At 40.3% G+C, this 16,048-nt stretch overlaps 2 protein-coding genes across 2 annotated transcripts in view; both read left to right on the plus strand.

The window, feature by feature from the left end:
- The window catches only part of frg1 (FSHD region gene 1), a 13,502-nt gene extending 12,834 nt beyond the window's left edge, over window positions 1-668 (plus strand). Inside the window, exon 9 of the mRNA XM_032500557.1 lies at window positions 496-668. Within this exon, the coding sequence (XP_032356448.1) occupies window positions 496-532 (37 nt within the window). The 3' untranslated portion in view covers window positions 533-668. The remainder of the gene's footprint in view (window positions 1-495) is intronic.
- Window positions 669-2,099: 1,431 nt separating this feature from the next.
- Window positions 2,100-8,895, plus strand: asah1b (N-acylsphingosine amidohydrolase (acid ceramidase) 1b). The gene is made up of 14 exons (XM_032500649.1): window positions 2,100-2,355; window positions 2,477-2,523; window positions 4,034-4,124; window positions 4,214-4,300; window positions 4,413-4,491; window positions 4,593-4,667; window positions 4,761-4,806; window positions 4,908-5,052; window positions 5,196-5,250; window positions 5,351-5,432; window positions 6,697-6,828; window positions 7,194-7,317; window positions 8,053-8,109; window positions 8,224-8,895. Exons 1-14 carry the CDS (start codon window positions 2,287-2,289, stop codon window positions 8,311-8,313), a joined length of 1,179 nt encoding a protein of 392 aa, XP_032356540.1. The 5' UTR covers window positions 2,100-2,286; the 3' UTR covers window positions 8,314-8,895.
- The last annotated feature ends 7,153 nt before the right edge of the window (window positions 8,896-16,048 follow it).

A 16,048-nucleotide genomic window follows, 5' to 3' on the forward strand; every position in this document is an offset into this window, starting at 1 on the left:
TTGGCCATTGTGGAGAGGTTGGAGTTTGTTTGAGTGTGTGGTACATTAGTACATGGAATGAGTGGAGAACAGGAGGGCTTCTTGAAGAAAAACTAACGGGTCTGTGAGAGACGGAATTCTTACTGGTTGGTGGGTGATCAAATACTTATGTCATGAAATAAAATGCAAATTAATTATTTAAAAATCATACAATATGATTTTGTGGATTTTGGTTTTAGATTCCATCTCTCACAGTTGAAGTGTACCTATGATAAAAAAAATTACAGACCTCTACATGCTTTGTAAGTAGGAAAACCTGCAAAATCGGAAGTGTATCAAATACTTGTTCCCCCCCACTGTAAAAACGAAAACATGCCTCAGTTTTTTGTTATTATTTTTTTTTAATTTGAAATATTTACATTCTGGGCGTAGACGTTGAATTTAATAATAGAAAATAGATTGATTGCACAGATACACTGTAACCCTAAATGTGACATGCCTTTCTTTTCTTTGCAGGAGAAGCAAAATGAAAGCAGACAGGTATTGCAAGTGAAGACTCAACTTTGTAGATTACTGCCATGTCTTTGTAAATGTCTTGATTTTATGGATAGCCATTTGATCTGACATTGAATGAAGTTTTTTTTTTAAACATGTACGTATATTTTGAATAAAATGACATGGTCATGTCAGTTTGGTTGGTGTTTGTGTGTTGTTCCCAGCCAATTGAATTAATCTGAATGCTGACATGTACAGTAATCAGATGACCCCATTTGCCTATGTTGTGTAAATAATTAACCACCATGTTTATTTAGCAACTGTTTGTTAAACCTTTGGTTTATAGATCAAGTCAATTCAAAATTTTGTAAAAGTATTGTCAGCAAAACAACCTAAAAGATCAAAAGAAAAAACACTCATTCTTCAGACTGCCCATGTGACTGATGTGTTATATATTACATTGTTAGTTTGTTAATACTGTATACTTTATATACAGTTTTGGTAGTTTTGTTTAGTGGTTCCCAACCTGGACCTCCAACGGGTCACAAGATAAATCTGTAGGGCTCAATGGGAAGGGAGAAGAAAAAACAAAGACTGCTACACAAATTTGTATTCTCTTCTCAGATTTGTGCTGAATTATTTGACCTAGTTGAGCATAAAACTGTTATTAAAATGAAACCATCTAATTTGTCAATTCAATATTATTTATATTGTAAATTCATAACAAAAGTTGTCTCAGGATACTTTACTAGGTCTAGACCACACAACAATTCCCCCCAAGAGCATGCATTTGGTGCACCAGTGGCGAGGAAAAGCTTCCTTTAAACAGGCACAAACCTCAGGCAGAACCAGGCTCTTGGCAACAACTCCGACATCCAAACGTGACCAGGGTCCCTGACGAGACACAATTCTTTTTTGTCACCTCAGTCTAAAAATAATGAGTAACTTGTAACTCAAGCTGTCAAATAAATTTAGTGGAGTAAAATGTTTCCTTTAAGTTGTATGTGCAATAGAAGCATAAAGTAAAGTACTGCTCCATGGTAAATGTACAGTACTTAGTTGCTTTCCTACCTTTTACAGTAAGTTTCCAACACTAGTTTGTATTTACAGTATATACTATTTAGTTGAGTATATAGTACAATATATCTGGTTGATCACAGCGTGACACAGTATACGTCCAGTATTAATGTCTGTGATTAATCTACAATCTTTAATTATAGATTATTGAATTGTTTTTTACTTGCTCAACCAATTTGTGTAAAATCATTTGATCACATAGTGTATGCTTTATTATTTAACCAAATGTAACTGTGTGAAGCAAAATGAAGGGAAACAAATGCATAGACAGTATTTTAATAGATCACAGTAGAAAAACAACTGCAACAAAGAGGTTTGCCTTTTAATCATAACCCCTTTGATGGCAATCAACACACAGACAGTTAAAGAAATTAATCATATGGGTGGTGTTGTTATTCATTTTCACTTCCGCATGGAAAACACCACTGGCGATCAGTTTCGAGGGGTGTTTTGTATCACTTATTATACTTTTTCTCTGAGGCTCTCGCTTTTATGGCAAACAAAGTCAACGAAATTGTTAAGTTTTCAATGTAGTCCAAAACGTATGTGAATAACCACTGGTGTATTTTTACACAAGGTGTTTTATGTCCCTTTAAGAGCTTCCGGTTTGCCCTCTCTTGCATAAAAGGCATGTGACTGTCACAACTCACGAGATAAACAGTAGCAGCTTCCGCAGTAAACTTCATGTGTTAACCGCCGCTGGACGAGCAGCAGTCTGGGTGAAATTCTTCAAAAATGGGCCACTGTGTTTTCCTCGTTTTAGCGGCTTTGTTTTCCGTCACATCGACCCAGTTCATCCCACCGGTAAGCGGCATTCCTGCCAATCATTTAGCTGTGCCTGAGCGTGTTATCAAATTGGAGTGAGATGTATTGATGTTTTTACTCTGAAGTTACACTTAAACCTTTTGAATGTATTAATTTACAGTACACAGAAGAATGTCGGACAGAAATGTATCCACCAAACGGTCCCACGTAAGTAACATTAGTCTGTAAAAGTCCCTGTTTAACGAGTTACGGCAGTAGTGTATGATGATGTGTTTTGTAACTGAGCTCTGCAACCTTCACTTGCTCCTCGTAAATCTTAACATTAAAATGCACAAGCGTTTGGTCCGTTCAAAAGAAAAAAAATTGAATGAACATAGTAGATAGTAAAGATTGGGACATTTAGGAATATTTTATCAACTGATGTTGAACAATTAATCAAGGACATGAACACATCACAGTGATCTCTGTGACAACAATGATTTCTGTGACAACAGTTATCGCTGTGACAACAAGTAGAATGTCTTCAGCAACTCTTGATTATGTATTGTATTATACATAATGCATTGATAATTTAAGTCATTTATCAATGAAAAGTTACGCTGGTTTCAACTTATTAAACAGAAAGATTGACTATTTTCTTCTCTGTCACAAACTAAATAACTTTGGATTGTTAGTTGTTTTAAGATATTAACTTGGGTACTGAGAATTTCCCAGGCATTTCCACTATTTCTATTATAGTAAACAAATAATCTAAAATGTAATTGGCGTATAATGGAAACTGATAAAAGTTGTGAGATGTATCTCCAACGGGCTTCATGAGAACAGTTTTGTAACAGAAATACATTTAAAACGGGGGGCTTGGATTTTAAAAGGCGTAGGTGTAACAAAAATACACTGTTGCGTTATAGGGAAATTGTATGATTTAGTGTTTTTGGAATGGGGCCCAAAAAACAGAATATATCGGCCTCTGCTCTGCTGTACTGATTTTTGAGTATTCATTATTAATCTGTCTCTTTCACAGCCCCCAAATTTATGGAAGTGCAATTCCCTTGACAAGAAATAGTTTTTTGTTTTCCTTTTTTAAAATCTGCAAGTCTGTTAACAGGAAATAATAAACATGAAAGTCAGATACGGTGGGCTATGTTAGAGGCATATTTTATGAATGCAAATATTCTTTGGGATGTTGCATGAAATATAAATTCCCATTTCCAACAGCACTAGAAGGCAGCATAGCGTAAGGACCTTGTTCTGCTGATGCCCTAAGTATTTTTAATAAATAACTAGTGCTGCAACATTCCCTTTAACGATTGATCAACCTATAAATTATTTTTCATTTATTAATTCATTGTTCAGTCTGTAAAAATATGCTTATTTTATTTGACATTTAGTCCAAGATACAGTGATATTAAATGTTTTCTGACATAAAATGGAGAAATGCATGACATTTTCACATTTAAGAAGCTGGAGCCAGACAATCTGGGGGATTTTTGCTTGATGAATGGTTAAAATTATTGAACTTTGTGGGGATTCATTTATTATCTACTTACTAGGACTAACTTGTGACATTAAAATAGACTGCATGGCCTCAGCTGCTGCATTTCAAGTTAATTCAAAACACATAAACATAACTCATTTCTAGTCAGTGACGTTGTGAATAGGATGTTGTCATTTGCATTGTTATGCTTGAGGAGTGTTACCGTTTACCCTTTCTACCCAGGTTCAGAGGAGCTGTCGGTTGGTACACAGTGGACCTCGACTTACCGCCTCGCAAGAGATGGACCGATATAATCACTGCCAAAAAAACTGATGTAAGAACCCTGTCAAGTACTTTCAGTTAGTCTCACAGAAATGCCCCCCCCGTTTGTTTTTTTTGACTCTATGATCTCTTTCTTTGAAGCTGGTCAACATGATCCAGGCCATCCGAGACTTGGCTAATGCGTTTGTGCCCAGTGGAAGGCTGATAGAGCTGGTTGACATTACGCTGGTGAGTGCCATTTATCTCTCTCTGAAATATGAGTTCCATAAAATATCTGCCATATCTTGTTATTGTCAATGAAAGCTGTATGACTGCAGTGTGTTTTCATAATGGTCTGCAGCCTCTGATGGTGGACACTCTTCCAAGCCCTTTTGGTGAGGAAATCAAAGGAATTGCAGCTGTTTCAGAGATTCCTCTTGGTAAGAAAACACAAATTCCTTATATGGTAACTGTTTTAAAAACAAGTTTCATTGACCTCCTGTCGTTTTTTTTTTTTTCTTCTTCATCTTTTATAATTTAGGTGAAGTTGTCTTGTTCAACATCTTCTACGAGGTGTTCACTGTGTGCACATCAGTTATTGCAGAAGACAATAAAGGTGAGTCATCAAACAGAATCTGATTTGTTAATTAACTTAAAAAATAATTCTATATCAGTACTAAAATGCCTTTTGGGCTTTGCACACTTACAGGTAACCTCATTCATGGTAGAAATCTGGATTTTGGATTATTTATGGGGTAAGAAATCCCTTCAAAATCTTATTATTATTATTTTTAGCTTGATAGTCTTGACTCACATGCAATAAACTAACATGACATGGACTTGTCCTTTTTCACAGCTGGGATGTGAAAAACAAGTCATGGATCATTAGTGAGAAGCTGAAGCCTCTGGTTGTGAACCTCGACTTCAAGAGAAATAATCAGACCGTCTTCAAGTCTACAAACTTTGCTGGATATGTTGGCATGCTGACTGGCGTCAAGCCTGTAAGTCATGATGTATTATAACTCAATTCAATTATCATAAAAAATGATTTCACACCCATGCCAGCTGTTGAGCTGTGTATGCGTCTTTCACAGTTCTGTATGTAAGAAAGATTTAAAAGATGTTTCTTCTTTCTCCCATGTAGCACATGTTCACTCTGACCATGAATGAGCGCTTTAGTCTCGATGGAGGTTACATTGGTGAGAGAGTTAGTTTTGCTCAGCACGATTTCTGTAGGCATTCGAGTTGAGGTCTTTGTTTTGTGACCGCTTGTCGTCATCTCAATCTGTTCACATGCAGGAATCCTGGAGTGGATCTTGGGGAAGAGAGATGGGATGTGGATGAGCTTCCTCACTCGCTCAGTCCTAGAGAATGCAAACAGGTATTTATTCCTCTTTTGATGTTTAAGGTACATTGCGGAGATGTTTGCCACTGGTAAACAGGTCCCTCTATTATTTGTATGTTGTGTTTTAGCTGCGTTTATACAGGGACACGATGAAGATCCTTTCCTGAACCCGACCGGACCTGGCGGGTTCGGGCCAGGCTCGGGCTTGCACTCTGGGTTGCGCGATAAATGATCGGCCAGGTGATGCGTTTCGATTTGCGTGAAAATGGATGCTGAAACGGAGGCTGCCCTCTGGTGATTTTGGTTGCAACGGCAAAGAAAGCAAAGTCTGAGGTGTGGAAAACCTTTGACCATGTGCAAAATGAGAATAATGAGCCAGTGGTTTTTGTGAAATGCAAAAGATGCGACACTCCGTTAAAGTCCGACAGCAAAACGACAGGGAATTTGTCTCTGATAAGGCAGCTCGATCAACGCTGTTCAACACCTGCCATTGTCAGGCTATAAACAGGTTTGGGCTGTTAAAAAGCTGTCAATCAAAATGTACTTGTTGGACTCGGGCCTTGTCTGGCCTAACTTTTAAGCCCCGACTACAGCTCTAACGCACGCACAACACAAACGCAGCGATGATGTGATGCACTTTTTTGTTGAGGACAGCCATGTGTATCTGTCTAATGGCAGTGATGTGCTGTAAAACTTTGCAGTGTGCCAGTATGAGAGAAGAAGGACATAAGCTAATGTACAGAATGCAGGTTTCAAAAGAATATGAAAAAGCTTTGCAAATGTGTTTTTTAATTGTTTAGAAAATGCATTGAAGATGTTTGTTAGGTATTAAGGACTCAGACGATACAATTTGCTGACGAACAAATGTGAAGGAAAACAACAGTTTATTACAATGAAAGCTCCACAGGGTCTTAGCATCCTGAAAAATAAAATGCCTCTCAATTTCAAGGTTTCTTTATATATATTGCAGTTCAACAAGGCAATTCTAATGGTTTCCCTGAGACATGAAACATTATTGCGAAACACAAGGCAATATAAAAAGAAATATGACTTGGAAAAAGAGACTACAGTGTACAAACATTGCGGTGTAATATCTGAATGCACAGTCCCACGTTAAATGAGAAAAGGCCGAAGCAAACATGATTTTGCAGCTTTGATTTTTAAAAGAACTGAGAGTTGAAGCAGACTTCAGTTTTTTTTCTGGATCCAGGTTTGTGGTGCATAATTACTCAATGCTGCCTCTCCGTGTCCAGCGACGATGTCTCTGTACCAACAATGAGTCTTGTCCCCTTCTCACCAGCTATGAGGAAGCCAAAAGTCGCCTGTCTCAGACCAAGCTGCTGGCCCCAGCTTACTTCATCCTCGGAGGAAACCAGACCGGCCAGGGCTGCATCATCACACGATCCAGACTGCTCAGCATCGATCTCTTGGAGTAAGTACTAGAGCTTATTTAGCATTTAATGTCAACAATACTGCTTGTTTTTTTTAATTTTTAAATGCTTAATCACCACGTATATTTGGACTACAATTGGTGATGTATCAGACAGTCCTGAGCAAACCTCAAACACTGTATAACCTTTAAAATTACAATGAAACATAGGAGTGATATATGTTGAGTTGTGCCTAACTGACCTTTTTTGTGCCAGTGTCATCATGACTCAGCTTTTCTCGTGTTTCCTGTTAAAACATTACTTGTTCAACTAACCGATGACGACATTAGTTTCAGATCGTCTTTAACAAATCAGGTGCTTAGTGTCACATGTTGAGGTTTTTCTTTATTGAATTGTTTTATTTCAGGATTGACCTGAATCTGGGCCGCTGGTATGTCCTGGAGACAAACTACGATCATTGGAAGGAGCCTTTGTTCCTGGATGATCGCAGAACTCCTGCCATGAGGTGCATGAACCAGACCACACAGACAGTAAGTACTGAGACAGATGTGGATTAAGTATTCAGATCTTTTACTTTAGTAAAAGTCGCAATTCCCACATTGTATAAATACTCTGTTACAAGTGAAAGTCCTGCATTCACAATTGTATTCAAGTAAAAGTACATTTGCAATAAAACATACTTCTAAATACCAAAAGTAAATACTCAAAGTGCAGAAAGGCCCAGTTCAGAACCATAAATATATTTTTGGATCATACTTATTGACACATTAATAAATATGCATCACTAATGTTGGAGTGGGTAATGGTGGTGCTAATTTTAATGACTTCACTGTCAGGTACCATAAACTATAATCCATTATAATTTAGTAGATGATTGGTGTTAAATATAAGTTATATTTTTGTATTAATCTGAATATTTAAAAACTAACTGGTAGCTGGTGTGGAGTAGAAGTATGAAGTAAAATCATATGGAAATACTCAAGTAAAGTAGAAGTACCAAAAAAAGAAGAAAAGAAAAAAAATTGGGCATAGTTGCATTACACCGCTGGCTGACGACAGCCGCTTCCTAGACAGAAATGGACAAATATCTGTCTCTGATTTAGAGGATGTGAATGTTTGCTTGTATAGTTTAAGCTCAATAATGCCAGTCATGTGATTTTTATTTATTTTTATTTTTTTTAAGGTCTGAAATACAAGTGTGACAAGTTACATTCCTGTTTTTCTCAAAGTGCTAAGACACCATTGATTTGTTCTTTTTTTTCCAGAATATTACACTGAAGACCATGTATGATGTCCTCTCCACCAAACCAGTGCTAAACAAGGTGAGTCTTTCAATGGAAGTATTTATTTATTTATTTATTTATTTATTTATTTATTTATTAAAAGCAAGTTGGATTTGTTCAGTGTAAATAACGTTTTCTTGCTGTTCTTCACAGTTGACTACATACACAACACTGATGCAAGTGTCTGAGGGAAAACTGGAGTCGTATATCCGCGACTGCCCCAATCCCTGCATGCCCTGGTAACGCTGCATCCACTGAACCTTGATCAGTTTGTTAATGCCTATCTGCATGGAGAAGCTGTGATAAAGACAAGCTTCGCTGATCTTGGGACATAAGTAGAATTTATTCCTTTTAACTGTTTGCACAGCTATCAAATCACATGAGCCAAAGTTTATCTTTATATTTGTGTTTTGGTTTTCAGCTTTGAAAATACTGAATGTTTTGATTGTTTTTTTCTGTAATAAGGAAAATGTACAAAAGTGAATCAAACTGGTAAATGTTGTCCCGATGTGTTAGTTGCATAGTGAGTCCATCAGTGATCTCAACATGGGCATAGGAACCCCTGAGATAAAGGCTTGTGTGTAATTCAATTAATGCAAAATATGGTTACAATCTTTAGTTAAAATTCTCAAATCCGCTCAACATTTAGGCCTTCTTCATTAGGTTCTGTCTTTGAATCCAGGTCCATGTCAAAACGTTGAACCAGGTTAGTTAGTTACTGTCTCACCACATAATCACTGACCGTTTTACACACTGATACTGACAAATGTACCTTGTGGATGACTTTTTGTTTTGTTTTTTTAAAGATGGTTAATAAAATTATTCCCAAATTTAAGGTTTTACTTGTGTTTCTGTTTCTGTAATTTTTACCATGTAAGATGGTTATATTTTGAATTTACTTCAGATTATTTTCCCCAGTTCATCCATTAATTGTTTTGTCTATAAAATATCAGTAAATAGGGGAAAACACCCCAATTTCCCATAGGAAGTAATGTCTTCAAATGTACAAAACCCCAAAATGTATTTACAGGGTATGTGCAAGAGTCCTGAATTTAAATGTAATTTTTTTACACCCTTTGCATATATTTAAATAACTCTTCGCCACTCCACATTCTTAACAGTAAATCAGCAATTTTACCGTAATACAAAGTCATGGTATTGTAAGTCATGAACGTTGTAGTATAGTATGTCATAAAAAGTCATAGTATTTCATGAAAGTCATAGTAGAACCGGGTTTGACTCTGTCCTGCGGCCCTTTGCTGCATGTCATTCCCCGTTATTCTCCCCTTTCATGTCTTCATCTGTCCTGTCACGAAGAAAAGCTGAAAATTCCCAAAAAATTATCTTCAAAAAGTCAGTGTTTTATGTAAAAATAATGTCAGGGCATTGTGTGTCGTAGTATTGTATGTCATAAAAGGTCAGTATGGTATTTTAAAAATGTAATAGAATGGCATGTCAAAACAAATAAAAAGTCATAGTAAAGCATATCATAAATGTTCTAGAATGGAATGTTGAAATATATAAACAAAAAGTCATAGTATAGGATGTCATAAAAAGACACAGTAGAGAATGACAAAGAAAATCACAAAAAAGTCATAATATTGTACATCTAAAAGTAAAAGTATTTTATGTTTTTTTTAAATGTCATGGTATTGTGTGTCCTGTCCTTTTTATTGAAGATGTTGAAGTATTACAGTTTTGTCTGATTGCTTAAGCACATTTTTTGTAACTATTGGCTATTTTTGCAAAAGTCTACACACAAATAAGAAAACCTTTCACCCATTATCAAAACATTGTAGTTCTCTTGCAAAGCCACCCAGCTAGATTAACTCTTCACACCTTCGTAAAAATGGTGTTTTCGTATCAAACAGTAAACCAAGCCATCATCACTACACACTGATGGTATAATACAAACACTCTGGCTTTCTCTTTCTCTGTGTACAGATGTCATTTGAGGTCATACTTTTGTCATAGTGTCATGTAAACATACAAGGATCACACTTCAAGTATGGTGTTTATTCACACTCACAACAAAACCAAAACAAAGTCAGAACACAAATAGTAATTTCACAAAAACAAAAAAACAATCAGCCTACATCATGTTGTCTTTCTGGGTCCGCCACAAACTTTCGTCCACATGGCATGCGATATCCTCCAGTCCAAGGCACCGGGGAAAATATCTCCTTGAATGCCGTATCCAGGCCTGACATGATGCCTGGTCAATATCTCCACATGCCTCCTCCATTGCCTGTAAAAGGGCTACCTGTTGATGAGGATGACGGTCGTACACTTTCCAGCGCCAGGCAGAGAAGAACTCCTCGATGGGATTTAAGAATGGAGAGTATGGAGGGAGGTTGAGTGCCATGAAGAATGGGTGGTCTGTAAACCAGTTGCGGACCAAAGCAGCCCTATGGAAACTAACATTGTCCCATATGATGACATATCGGGTATGCTCTGGTCTCTGAACAGTGAGCATGTCATGTAAGGTGTCCAGGAATGCAATGATGTGTGCAGTGTTGTATGGGCCTATGGTTGCATGATGGTGAACAACACCATTTTGGCTTATAGCTGCACACATGGTTATGTTACCACCACGTTGTCCTGGGACATTGATGATGGCACGGTGTCCAATAATGTTCCTGCCACGTCTCCTGGTTTTACTGAGGTCAAAACCGGCCTCATCTACAAAAAGTAGCTCATGTCCCATGGCATCTGCTTCTAGTTCCATCACTCTCTGGACAAGACAAAACAAATGCATCATATCAGGCCCATGCACAGCACTACAGTATGCACTTCCAAATTCAGAACCAATGACACTATAGCTTACCTGCACATAGTCATATCGCAGTTGCTTTACACGTTCTGTGTTTCTCTCGAAAGGAACTGTGTAAATTTGCTTCATTCTTATTCTGTGGCGCGCAAGTACACGACTTAGTGCAGAAATGCTTACACTGTGTATATTTTGAAAGATGGTGTCATTATCAATTATGCGCTGCTGTATTTCGTGCAGTCTTATTGCATTATTGGCAATCACCATGTTCTCATCTTTTAGTACCTTTGTCCTTTCCCTCTTCCCCTTCCCTTTCACCACCCTCTCTTGATTTATTTTTCCCCCCACCCACTCGATCTTCATCTATAGGATTTTCTTCTCCCTTCCTTTTCTTTTTCTACTTTTCACTGTACCTTATTAGATGTTCTCTACCTTTTCTCCCCCTTCCCTTTACCTTTACCTTTCCCTTTCTCGCCCCTCCTCCCTCACCATTTCTCCTGACCCTCTCTATCCCCCCCCAGTTTCTTCCCTGACTTCCATTTGCACGTTGCTAATCTTCCATCTCTTATCCTTCGCCTTTCTCCCTTACCCCCACATTTCTCACATTTGCCCAGTTATTTCGCCTTTTGACCCATATTCCATCCACTACTTCCTTTTCTCCTCACCATTCCACTTTACCCCAGTTTTTATCCACTAGTTTTCTCACTGAGGCACATTCCTCTTTTCACTTAACACACTCTCTGACTATCAATTATGATTCAGTCCCACATCTGCTTTTGTTGAGAATGATTAAGTTTACCATAAGTCCCATCTACCATTTTTCTGGAAACCCCTTCCCCTTTCCCCGCATCACCCCTTTTTTCTTTTTCTTTCCCTTCTTGATGATTGTTGGTCCACCTTCGGCCATTACTTTCTATTCCCATCTTCCCTTAACGAGTTTGTACTCCTCCTTCGCTTGTTTTGTATTATATTCCCTTTCCATTATACCTTCCACTGTTTTATTTTTGGTTTTTTCTTCTCTCGTGCATTCTCACTCCATCACCTTCCCTCCATTAACTACTCTTTTCTACCCCCACTATAGGTTACACCCCTCAATTTTTGTCTTTTTGTGTCCCTCACTTTTATATGTGTGTTACATTCTCTCATCCTCCTTTTTCCTGCCTTCCTCCACGTTCCCTCCTTCCGTTCTTCCCTTTTTTTTTTCCCCCCCTTCCGTCCCCCCCCCCCCCTTTGAGTGTCACAACAACCCGAGGCCTCTAATCACTCAACCATCCCCCCCCCCCCCCCCCCCCCCTCCCCCCCCCTCCCCCCCCCATCCCACCAAAAACCCCGACTTGTGCTTTTTGTTACAACAGACTGCACCAGGTTGGATAACTAAAACTATTTTATAATTATTCCAATTACACACCAATCCCAACACACATCCTAACAATGAACAATTTAACGACTTTGCAAATTTACACCCACCAACACACTCCCCCAACAAGTGCATCCCAATATGGGTTAATTATGGGTCCTTCAACTGCTTCCCTACCAACAGATTCGTGCCTCGATCTTGTATCACACTTACTGATTTTACTAGTTTACGTGTTTGTTTCGGACGCCAGCTCCATCCTGTCTGTTGTTTTGTTGTTCTGTTGTTACCCACTTCCACGCACTGACGTCTGTTTCTTGCTTCTGCGATTTCCCTTCCCTTCTCCCTCTTCCCCCCTATGTTTCCTGTTTCATTTTGGCATCATGACACTTTTCGTACCTGCGCCGGACTCCCCCCTCTCTTCGCCGGAGACACTTTTCACCACCCAGATCAATTTTTTTTTTTTGCTTCTTTTGAGCATCACCACGGCTTCACCTCCCGCCCCCCGCCATTGCAAGCCTATTTGTCGTTCCCTTCATTTTCGCCCCCGCCCGGTTTGCCTTTACCCTCAGACGCCTCACTTTGCTTGGACATAACCCCGGCTTTTTTCTCCCCCCCTTCTCTCCCTTTTTCCCTCCCCCTTTCTTTTCCTCCCCCCGCTCACGCCATACCCTTCGTATTCTTTAGGACGACCCCGGTATGTGTCTATCTTATTAGTTTTTTTTTTCTGCCTAGTCTCTCCTTACGTGCCCCCCCCCCCTACTGCACGTCCCTTTAAGCTTCATCCCTGGCCTGAGCCCTATCCGCTGCTTGTCTTTTCTTTCCCCCTTCCCTTTTTTCTATCTTTCTCCCTCTTTTCCCCCCCCCCGCGTGTACACGTGGCCTCCCTTACTTACCCCTCGCCTTTACTCATCTTCCCCTTCAGACTTACGCAGACGTATTCCCCCCCCCCTGCAACTCATTTTTGTGTCCTAGCTCTCTTAACGATCACGCTCCTGCCCTCTTCTCGACTCCTCGTTCCCCTCCCTGTCCTGCTTATCTTTTTCATCATTCTTAACCACCTTGTGGACTGAGGATCAAACATCAAATCTTTCAGGGGATCCCTCTCCTCCTTTCCCGGTTTCCCCCCTTCCCCATGCTTTTGCGCCCTAGATCAATTAACCGTCTTTTATGGCCCACTACCTTCCTGATCCCTTCCCCCACATATCTGGAGTTTTCCCTTTTTCTCTTTTTTCACTTTTTTTTTCTTTCATACTTATTGTGCGATCGTGATCCCCTGATGTTTAATCCTTAAGACCCCTCCAGGTCCTTTTCTTTCATCATATAGGCATCTCTTCCTTCTATTCAGATGTCTATTTATTCGCATACTCTCCCCCGGTCCGCTGTGTTTCGACTCCGTCTTGCGGTTTTTTGTCCTTTTTTCTTTGTTCGTGGGCGTCCGGAATCGTCCCCTCGCCTTTGCCCCCTCTGTGCCTTGCCGGGCCTGCCGCCCATTCTCCTTTCGGGTCCGGGCCCCTGTTCTTTTTGGCTGCCATCCATCTCTCCCACCTTCCATTACCGCTGCTTTTTCGCGACTCCCACGCTTTTCCTGGCTCTTCCAGCCCAGCACCTCCCTTTCCCTCATTCAGCATGGGCACCCCCTAAAACCTTACTTTAAACTACCCTACACTTCAGTCACCATGTCGGATACATCGCGTACCTAATTCCCAGCTGCACTAAGACACTGGCTCTTTTTGGACTTATCCGATCAATAACAAATAGTTCTACGCGGAAGTCCACACCTCACATCCATCATCACCGTATCTTTCTCACTCACCCCTCCTTCTTTAACTTCACGTTCCTCCCGTCCACTCTTTCCCGGGTTCCCCTCATTTTTCTTGACTTTCCCCTCTCCCGTATTTGGGCACTAGTGCTTTTTGTGTTTCCGGTCCGAGTTCCTTCTTCCTTTCACAGCTTGCCTTCTTCATCTCCCCTTTTAAGCCTTCTTCAAGCCTCCTTTTGTTTTTTTTCACCCTCTTCCTCGAGCTTTCGCGTTCACGGGCCCTTCCCCCTCCCTCCCCTTTTTCCCCTTTTCCTATCCCCGCCCCCTTCCCCTTCCTTCTTTTGTTCTACTTGTCACAACTTTTCCCCTTCGCTCTCGTAAGTCTGCCCATGCCCACAGCCTTCTTTTCCCGTTCTATTATTCTCTTTCCTTCATTCTACGCTACTTTTTTTCGTCTCTTTCCGAGTCAGCGCCGCCAGTAGGGATTTCCCCCCCCCCCCACCATTATCCCCCACCATCCATGCCACCTCTGTCTTACCACCCTTTTCATCCCTTCCCCTCTGCAAAATAGCACGGTGCAAATACTCATAGACTTTAAGGAAAATCAATTCAACCACATGCTCAAAAAAATACCTCCTTGAAGGGCCACAGCTGCTTGCATACTAACGTAGAACCTTAATAAAGTTTGGAAACGACCTAACACGTATTGTGTTTCTTTGCTGGAGCTTTTGCCGCTTCCGATTCTCATGCTTTTACCCCCCCCCCTACCCCTTTAACCTCCCCCCTCTTTTTTTTTCTTTTTTCAAACTCCCCACCCCCTTTTTTTTCCCTATCCCACTGCCCCCATATTTTTGCGTTTTATCAGCCAACCTTTTTGCCGTTCATGATTTTTAAATTCGCAGGTCGTTTTTCTTTTAGTCTTTTCCGTCCTCGCCTTTCTGTGCAAACCCTGGAGAACATTTCATAAATTCTTCTTTATGTATCGCATTTTCTGATAGTCTTCAACTCGTCCTCTTTAGCTTCTTACAAAATCCCTTTTTTCCTGAATACCAGTCACTCATACCTAAGTCAAACTCTGTCATCCTGTTCCTTTCTTTTACTTTAGACCTCCCAGATCCTCAATGAGCGCGCGCGTTCGTGATTTAATCACCCCGCGGGACACCCGCCACCCACCCCACCACCGCCCAAACCGCCTCGTTAGGGTCTTCAGCTTCAGCTGTTTTTACCTCCTGTTTGTGTTCCTGACATAGGCCCTAGATTGTTGACGTGGGGTTGTGAGGTCTTTACATAGTAACCCGTAGATTTGGTGAACGTGGAGGTTGGCTAGTACTTACATAGTAACAGTCGATTTTGGTGAACGTTGGGGTGTGTAGTCCATTACATAGAACCAGTAGATGTTGAGGCCCGTGAAGTGGGTTGTAGTCCTTACATAGTTAAACCATGTAGATTTCTGGATGAACGGGGGTTTCAGAACTCAATAGGAGGGCTTCGGAGAATATGGAGGGAGATAACCCAACTAAAAAGCGCTGGGTGCGGGGGGGCAGAGGTGAACAGTGAGAACCAGGCAGGCCGATGGAAACTTCCGTTGTTACCAAAATCATTTGTTGTAGTTAATTATCGCAATTTGTGACTCTTTCTGAATTGCGTCAACTGGCCCATGTACGAGGCCTGCTTCATCATGAGAGATGGCACAACCGACCACGGACCAGTGTTGAGAAGTCACCTATCAATGATTTTGAAATTATGTCATTGGTTCTTTGTATTACCGTGGAGGTGTGTCGGGCATTCTAGACATATTTCATGAGTCAGTTTCCTGTAAAGAGACAGAGAAGGTTCCGGACACATGTGTGTTCTGCCAAACAAATAGTAAATTACGTAAATATGTGAAGGAATAAAAGTGGAAATACTGTGCAGTACTGCATATTCTAATGAGAGAGAGATTTCTTAACTAATATCATTATGGAAAGTCCGGATGAAGAGAATGGCTACAGTGTAACGTGCGCACCTTTTGGGGGTACGCTTTGCCCAGCCGAGATTACAGTCCATTGGCCTTTTCTTCCTGCTTCCTCTCTCGGATCAAACTCCTTACCTT

Source organism: Etheostoma spectabile, chromosome 2, assembly GCF_008692095.1.
Source record: "Etheostoma spectabile isolate EspeVRDwgs_2016 chromosome 2, UIUC_Espe_1.0, whole genome shotgun sequence".
In the NCBI taxonomy this organism is placed as follows: domain Eukaryota; kingdom Metazoa; phylum Chordata; class Actinopteri; order Perciformes; family Percidae; genus Etheostoma; species Etheostoma spectabile.

Excerpts from the sequence above, each read along its gene's own strand:
- asah1b (XM_032500649.1), top strand. The coding sequence starts at position 2,287 with ATGGGCCACTGTGTTTTCCTCGTTTTAGCGGCTTTGTTTTCCGTCACA. Across the intron at positions 4,668-4,760 it reads TATTGCAGAAGACAATAAAG|GTAACCTCATTCATGGTAGA; the intron begins GTGAGTCATCAA and ends GCACACTTACAG. Across the intron at positions 8,110-8,223 it reads CCAAACCAGTGCTAAACAAG|TTGACTACATACACAACACT; the intron begins GTGAGTCTTTCA and ends TGTTCTTCACAG.